The sequence below is a fragment of the Cryptomeria japonica genome, chromosome 1, assembly GCF_030272615.1.
Source record: "Cryptomeria japonica chromosome 1, Sugi_1.0, whole genome shotgun sequence".
NCBI lineage: Eukaryota > Viridiplantae > Streptophyta > Pinopsida > Cupressales > Cupressaceae > Cryptomeria > Cryptomeria japonica.
Genome location: NC_081405.1, coordinates 259,319,300 through 259,327,902, shown reverse-complemented (window position 1 = coordinate 259,327,902; position 8,603 = coordinate 259,319,300). Strand labels below are relative to the sequence as shown.

The 8,603-nt window shown below is 35.3% G+C and overlaps 1 protein-coding gene across 1 annotated transcript; it reads left to right on the top strand.

The window, feature by feature from the left end:
* Positions 1–2,373: 2,373 nt before the first annotated feature.
* On the top strand, positions 2,374–6,655 carry LOC131073777 (3-ketoacyl-CoA synthase 12). Its single transcript, XM_058010273.1, has 3 exons — positions 2,374–2,824; positions 4,277–4,673; positions 5,569–6,655. Exons 1-3 carry the CDS (start codon positions 2,413–2,415, stop codon positions 6,260–6,262), a joined length of 1,503 nt encoding a protein of 500 aa, XP_057866256.1. The 5' UTR covers positions 2,374–2,412; the 3' UTR covers positions 6,263–6,655.
* The last annotated feature ends 1,948 nt before the right edge of the window (positions 6,656–8,603 follow it).

Genomic DNA, 8,603 nt, shown 5'->3' with positions numbered 1-8,603 from the left:
TACTCTGAAAACTGGAGCACAACTTGTTAAAGATGGGCTCTTTTGGATTTGTAACAAGGGATCAAAGGCTCTCTTTTGGTTAGATTTGTGGGATGGTAATCCCCCCATTCTTTCTGTGTATCCTCATTTACAACCTCTCTCTAACAACCTTGTGCCTGCTGTGTGGACTTCGGTTGGTCATTATAAGACTCTTCAGAATTTTGGGCTTGCTGTTGGTTACAAATGGAAGGGTCCGACTGAATGGCTGCCTGGGGGTTTAGAGGATTTGCGGCATGAGCTGGCACATATTCTTACATCTCAGAATTGTAGCTCCTTAAAGGGACTAGATATTTTAGCTTGGGGAAGTGAGTCATTAGGGAAGTATTTTGTTGCTTCGAGCTATATGAAGCTTGTCCATCAAATTTATGGGGGGGGAACAAGTATGGAATAGATTTTCTTGGATTAAATGTAATTTTTTCCTGTGGTCTTACTTGGGATAACTTGTGTAAGTGAGGCTTTTGTGGGCCTTCTATGTGTGTTATTTGCTGTAATAGTGAGGAGACAATCTCCCACCTTTTCTTTCAGTGTTCATTCTCTAGGAGGATTTGACACTCTTGGTGGGAGTATTAGAACTGTTTCTGCTATCATGTTTTCTCTCTAGTTGAGTTTTGGGACCGTTGGGGCCATGCTTATGTTTGCACTCCTTTTCTTCAAGTTACCCGGTCCTTAGGACCCACTTTTATTATTTGGCATATCTGGTTGGAGAGGAATCAACAAATTTTTCAGGATGTCAAGTTAGATGCTCAACATGTGTGGTAGAAAAATTTGTATTCTATTCGAGAGTCTGTTTCGGTAAAGTGTGACCTTGTTGTGGGAGTGACTCCTGGGGAGATTGATATATGCAATCACTTTAATTTTTCTCTTCCAGATCCGGGAGTGTAGCCGTCTCGACAACTTATGAGGAATAGGTGTTGTCATCCTTTGCATAGGATTTCTAGGGTGGGTCATTGCACAGGGGCTTCACTTAGTGAACCTGAGTTATATCACGTGTGTTCATGACATACTAAAGAATCCCCCTATTTTCAAAAAATATTGCTCTGAACTCCTTTTTTCCCACCCCCTACCAATACATAGCTTGAATAAAAAGTCCCCCTATTTTCACAAAATATTGCATTTTTTCATAGCCCAAATTAAAATCCCCCCTATTTTCACCGATGAACAATATATTATACCCTCATTTTTTGGATATTAAACCCCCCAATATGAACACATGTGATATGATATTTCCTAACTAGTGAAGCCCCCATGGGTCATTGAAGCCCTCCTCCTCTTGGTGTTTTGAAAATTAATACAGATGGATCTTCTAGGGGTAATCCTGGGCATGTTGGTATTGGTGGAGTGAAGCATAATAGTTCTGGGCAAGTCCAGTTTTTGTTTTCTATCTATAAAGGTTTTTATACAAATAATTATATGGAGGCTCTAGCTATTCTGGTTGTGGTGATGCGTTGTTGTTTTCTTCGCTGGCAACATATTGTGGTGGAATTTGACTCCCAAGTTGTGGTGACTTTGCCAAATCAGCAGAACTTGGATGGTGTTAGCTGACAGTTATAGTTGATTATTCGACAAATTCTTTTGTTTTGTAACTTTTTTGAGTTAGTTACTTTCAGTCATATTCCCAAAGAATGGAATGGAGTGGCCGATTGTCTTGCTAAATGGGCTTTTGTCTTAATGGAGGGCTGGTCTATTGAGGATAATGGACAACTTTCTCTGGAGTTGACTCACATCTTGGATCATTTGGTGGATCGGGATAAGTCCTAGTTGTTTTCTCTTTGCTCGACAGTTTGCCTTCTTTTGATATACTTCTCTTTCTGTTTCGAATAAATTTTTTACCCCTCTTTATTGTCATTTTGTAAGGAGAATAGCTACTACCATAATAAAAACAAGATGGAGGAAGTGACACAATAAGAACATAAAAGAACAATGAAAATTATGATTCATAAATTGTGAAAAACTCGTGTCAGCAGATCTTAATTATAGGTAAAGAATGGAAGTAGTTGTTGTCCTTCCAAGTTATAATGTAATTATTAGACCTCAGTGTAGAGTTTTAAGTGTAGGCTCCTCTTTCTGTAATTAAAGGCCTTTCCATTTGAAGTTACATTTCGCTCTGGATCAGAAATCAGGTGTAGACTTGAGGTTACAAACTTCCATATTAAATCTCCGCAATAATTACTCTTACCATCTCACCAGTGAAGAATCAAATTTGTTCAGGTACAGAAGCGCATTAATATAAAACATTTATATCTTCAATGCCAAGTCGGTGAACGATCTGATACACAATCAAAATCTGCTTTTATTAGCCCATCTACCCTATTATCTAACTGCATAAAAAAATCTGTCGACCCATTTTCTGTAAGGAATTTTTCATTGCAAAAAATGAAGCTTTTTGCCAAAGTTTATCTTCCCACAAGCATTTTCAGTGTGTTTCTGTCATGGGGATTATTTTCAGTAGCTTCTGCATATCCTTATAATCATCCGAGATCTGGAGAAAATGAAATGGGCAGTAAGTGGGTATTGCGCATTCTAGCAGGAGTGATAATAGTGATTTGGGTGATCCGCCATTTTTGGAGGCAGAATGAATGTTACCTGGTAGAATATTGCTGTTTCAAGCCGCTCGAAGAGAGGAAAATGCATACTGATCTCTGTGAGTATTTCGTTCGAAGGCATGATAATCTCAAGGAGGATGATGTTAAATTTCAGCTAAAAGTCCTGCTAAAATCTGGTCTGGGAGAAGAAACATATGGCCCGGCATTCATGTTCAAAGAAGACTATTTACCCTCTATCAAAGGTAAGGTGACGTATTATGGCCGACGTGGCTAGATTATCTTCTGTAGCAGAGTTTGAATTTAATGTTCTTCATCTCTTGTTGAAAAGGCAAAAACAAAATGTACTCTGCTCTGGGCTTTCTTTCTTTAGGTATTTTAGTCTTCCAAACTTTAGTGCAATTGGTTTACGGATCTGCATATCTCAGGTGATGTTTTTAGAAGTTAAGTACCTGGGTACTTCTTGTTTTGGATTGGTTGATATTCTGTAAGTAGTAATATATTCATGAGTCCGTATATAGTTGTTGGTTTTTTAAGTTGGGTATGATTTTAATCTAAACAGTCGGTAGTCGGGCTCTTTATATTGAGTAGTTGGCAAAATATTTTTTTTTTTTGGTTTTCTTTTAACATTTAGGCTAGTAAAGTGATTTCTTTGGAATGGGAGGGTACTTAATAGATTTTACATCTATGCTGAATTTTTTTGTTTAGGTTAGATATATTTTAAAATGATCAAATTTTCAATTCATATAAATATTCTTGTAGCCGTTTCTTGTTTTGATTGTGTGTCTTTTTTTTTGCATCTTCTGAGCATTCTGATGATGGATCACAAGTGTGATCCAAAACGTTTATGATAAAAAACGGACACAATCAAAACCAGCAGCAGCTACTAGATATATTTTATCAACAGTGACCAGCAAGAATCTATGAGTAACACTTTTTATTATTGAGTGATGCTGATATATGTGAAGTATCAAGACTTTTTAAGATTGATGATTATTTACTGATAGTGGTTCACAAGAGTCTTCCTCTCACAAATTTAAATGGCCTGCTTAGTACTCGCTGTATTCATCTAACATTCACAAACATAAAGCACCGTGACTTTTAGGGAGCTCATCAGTCTAGTACTTTTTTTGATACTTACATTTTTATATGTTAGAAATGATCACAGGGTTGAAGCATTGAGATTTTCAAGGAAGTTAATCATTTTGATATTATTCAGGTCCATTTGACACTTATCGCTTCTATGTAATGTTCATAGATGTGAAACACAGATTTTTATTGAGTTAGAACGGCACAATAATATTTTGATTTACTTAAAGCACAAATCATACAATCTAGGTGACTCTCTTAAGATTAAAACATTAAAGCTTTTTCAAATACTACAACAAAACTTGAGCGAAATGCATTGAACTTTTAGAGAGTTCAGCCATCCTAGAACAATCCTAATTCACTTAATTTTCATTATATTAGAATGAATTATTAATTTTTTTATTAAGATCAATCATCTTAATACTTTTTTTAAATAATATATCTAGATAATGTCATTCCCAAGCACGAGAGATTTCTAGTTTTAGAAATGTTTCTACAGAAAGTAAGAAATTTGGCATTACAAACTTCTTGCTCACGTCCACTGTCCACATACTATTATCTTCTCAGATTTCGGTCTCCTAACAAAGGTCAAAAACATTTTTTTGCAGAGGGGAGATTAGAATTCGATGAAAATTCCACTCAGACATTGGATGCGCTGTTTGAAAAAACGGGCATTTCCCCCTCTGAGATCGACATACTAGTGGTGAACATTTCATGTTTTTCTCCTTCCCCATCACTGGCGGCGAGTATAATAAACCATTATAAGATGAGGGAGGATATAAAGGTGTATAATTTGGCGGGCATGGGTTGTAGTGCCAGTTTGATAGCTGTTGATCTGGCAAAAGATCTGCTGAGAGTACATGAGAATTCATTTGCTGTGGTGTTCAGTTCGGAGAGTGTTTCACAGAGCTGGTATGCAGGAAACGAACGCTCCATGATGGTCACCAACTGCCTCTTCAGGGTCGGTGGCTGTGCTCTCCTCCTCACCAACAAGCCTGCATTTAGGTATGTATGGAGTCTAGTTAATCAATGCCCTCAATATTAGGATATCCATCCTTTTCTTCTTGAATTTCATGTTTAAAGGTGTTATTAAACTTCTAACTTGTTTTTTAAACAAATTTTGTCGATTTTTAAGTAGAGATCAGTCTGATTTAAGCAGTACAGTCTTAAGTTTTGATTTGTGCAGGTGGGTCTTATATATCTTTTGATTTGTTTAGGTGATTCATTTGAAACCACAATCATGAGTGGTCACACTATAGGTGGCTCTTCTAAAATCATATAGTACTTATCAATATGATTTCAGATGAGCCACCTAAACAAGTCAAAGTGGGTTCATCTATTAATGTGATTTCAGTGAACTACCTAAACAAGTCAAAGCTTAAGTTGTGTTGTTTAAGTTTATTGAAAAGTTGAGTGTGATTTTAAACAATTCAACTATATGAGTTAAATTTTAGAGTGTACCATTTGGACTAAATAGTACATTCTAAATAATGATTCCTGTAAATAGCTCATCTGAAATAGGTGGATCCTATCTAAGCTTTGATTTGTTTAGGTGACTCATTCGTGATTGTCACACTGATAAGTGGACCCACATTGATTTGTTCAAGTGACTCTTCTGAAATCGCATTGATAGCTAAGAGCTGTACTTATCATTGATGGAATTTCAGTTGAACCATCTAAACAAGTCAAAGCAGACATATCTATTAATGTGATTTTAGGTGAACCAACAAATCAAAACTTATAATGTATTGTTTAATTATTAAAAAATTGAATGTGATTTTAAATAACCCAACTATATGAATCAGAGCTTAGAATGTACTGTTTCACACAACTATCTATAATAGCAGCAATAATCTGAGCACTGTTTATTAATAAATGGAACACTGTTTACCTTGTTCAGGAACTCTGCTAAGCTGAAACTGGTCCACACAGTGAGAACCCATATAGGTGCCAACTCAGACGGTTACCTCTGTGTACAACAGCGTGAGGATGATGATGGGATTACCGGCTACTCCCTCAGCAACCGTCTGATTGACTCTGCAACAGAAGCACTGAAGAAGAACATCACAACCTTAGGCCCCAAGGTTCTGCCTATCACTGAACAGCTAAAATATGTTTACAATATCCTCTGGAAGAAGAAAAAATCAGATAAACCATATGTGCCAAATTTCAAGAAAGCCTTTGAGCATTTCTGCATCCATCCTGGCGGTCCAGTCATCGTTGATGGCGTGGGCAAGAGCCTCAATCTCAATGAGTATGATGTGGAGCCTTCGCGGATGACGTTGCACAGGTTTGGGAACACATCAGCAAGTTGCCTGTGGTATGTGCTTGCTTACATGGAGGCCAAAGGGAGGTTGAAGAAAGGGGATAGTGTTTGGATGATTGGGTTTGGATCAGGGTTTAAGTGTAATAGTGGGGTTTGGAAGGTGGTTAGAGACTTGGAATTGGATGAGGGTAAAAAGAATGATGATGGTAAGGATAATAAGAAGTATTATGGTAATGTTTGGAAGGAGTGTATTTGGAGATATCCACCATCTTTTATTGCTAATCCTTTTGAACAGTTATATAGGAAAAGGATGCTTAAAGATAAATGATTAGTTCAGTGGATGAGATGGGAAGGGTTTGTAAATTTTCAAATAAGAAAATGCTAGGGGTCATTAGATCAAATGCTGGCCATTTATTATAATTTTAACAGATAGGTTTGTGAACTTTGAAATAAGAAAATGGCAGGGATGATCTAATCAAATGTTAGTCGTGGATTATAATTCCAACAAATAGTCAGTACGGAGTTTTCTTTATTGTAAAATTTTTGGATCTTCAAGTTTTATTATAAGAAGATTATATAGGATTAGGTGTATTAATGAAGTCCATAGAGAATTAGAGTTCTTGTTGGAATCTCTCTTTGTATTCTTACAAACTCTTCTAGAAACTCTTGTTGAGATCTCTGTTTGTATTCTTTCAAACTCTTTTTAATTATTCAGCTTTTCTTTAAAGTTGAGGTTTGTTCTATTGTGTAATAAAGAAAACTTAAAAGTGACATGTATTTTTTTAATTATTTTTGAAAAAAAATTAAAAAATAACTTCTAGAATATATTACATGTAGATGTATCTATATATTACATGTAGATGTATCTAACTGCCATTGGAAAAATTTGATTTCTCTTATTAGTTCAATCTAAGAATTTTTATTTACACAAGATTTGATTTGGGCAAGGGTTATTTAAACTTTTCAATAGTTAGAATATAAGGAGCTTCATGTAGTAAACTTGAGTCACATCAATCTTTCTTCCATCAATGCTTTTATTCTTTCTAACCTCAAGGTGTGTTTAGGGTCTACCCTTGTTCTTTTGCCTTAGCTATAACAAGACTTTTTTATCATAAAAATTTAGGGTGCATAGAATGATAAGGAAGTTCCAAAACAAATAGATTGGACATTTAGGAAGGTATCTACCAAGGCCCTTTTATCATAAAAATTAAGGATGCATAGAATAACAAGAGAATTCCAAAACAAATAAATTGAACATTTAGGAGGATGATTGGGTTTGGGTCAGAGTTAGTCTAATAGTAAGGTTTGGAAGGTGGTTCAAGACTTGGAATTGGATGAGAGAAAAAAGAATTTTGGTGAAGGTAAGGACAATGAAAAGTATTATGGTAATGTTTGGAAGGAGTGTATTTGAAGAAACCCACCACCTTCTGTTGCTAATCCTTTAGGATGACTATATAGGGTCAAAATGCTAAAAGAAAAAGGATTAGTTAAGTGGATTAGATTGGAAGGGTTTGTGAACTTTGCAATAATAAAATGACCAGGGTTCTGAGACAAAATGTTGCCCATCTATTATAATTCCAACATACAAATTGATAAATTTTGAAATAAGAAATGACAGAGTTTACCAAATCAAATGATGGCCATCTATTTACTCAAGAGATTTGTTGTGGGTAATGGTTGTTTAAACCTTTCAATATCTAGAATACAAGGAACTTCATGTAGCAAAACATAGTTGCATTAATCTATCTTTATTCAATGCTTTTATTCTTTCTAACCTCAAGGTGTGCTTAAGGTTTATTTTTTGTTCATTTGTCTAAGCTCTAACACGGCCCATTTATAATTAAATTGAGGGTGCATACAATGATAAGAGAGTACCCAAACAAATAAACCACACATTCAAGATCTCTACTAAGACCCTTTCATCATTAAAATTAAGAATGCATAAAATAATTAAAAAATTTGATAACAAATAAACTAAACATAGAAGAGAATCTGTATAGAGCTTACCTTTTAGTGTTTTGGTTGATCTTTCATTCTTATTTTATGTCACTCATCATTTTGTGATGGGGAACCATATGTATACACCATGCCATTCAATTTCTTGCCAACTTTGAAGATACTAATTATTTGTCTTTACCTGGTGTCATTACTCTAGAAATATTAAGTATTATAGTCTACTAAGGTGCCTAGCATCCTAATCCACCTAGACTATGGCACCTAGCACCAGAATCCTAGTTTTTTGATCTAAAATTTGATAGGAAGACAATTTGGAGGTTCCTGAGATCAATTTTGACACTTATTTGCACCTAGATACTTGCCAAGACTATGATGCCTAGCTCTAGTGTCCAACCATTTGAGCCTTGACTTCAGACACAAGTTCCTCTCTACACCTCATCTCTAGTCATGTACATCTTAATTGATTTTTATCTCTGCATTTGTCTATTAATGTTGATTATCGTCAATCATGGATCATTTAACCTAGTTTTTGCATTTTCACATCTAAATCATTATTCAATCATCAACAATAAAAAAGGGAATAATTAATCATAATGGTTAGCTCTCTTAAAGGATTGAAGTTGGGCCTAACTAATTATTCCTCAATGAATGTTGGAAATGGTGAATGAATAAGTCTCTAATTTGCATTCTAGGTTTAGATCCCATTTTCCTAC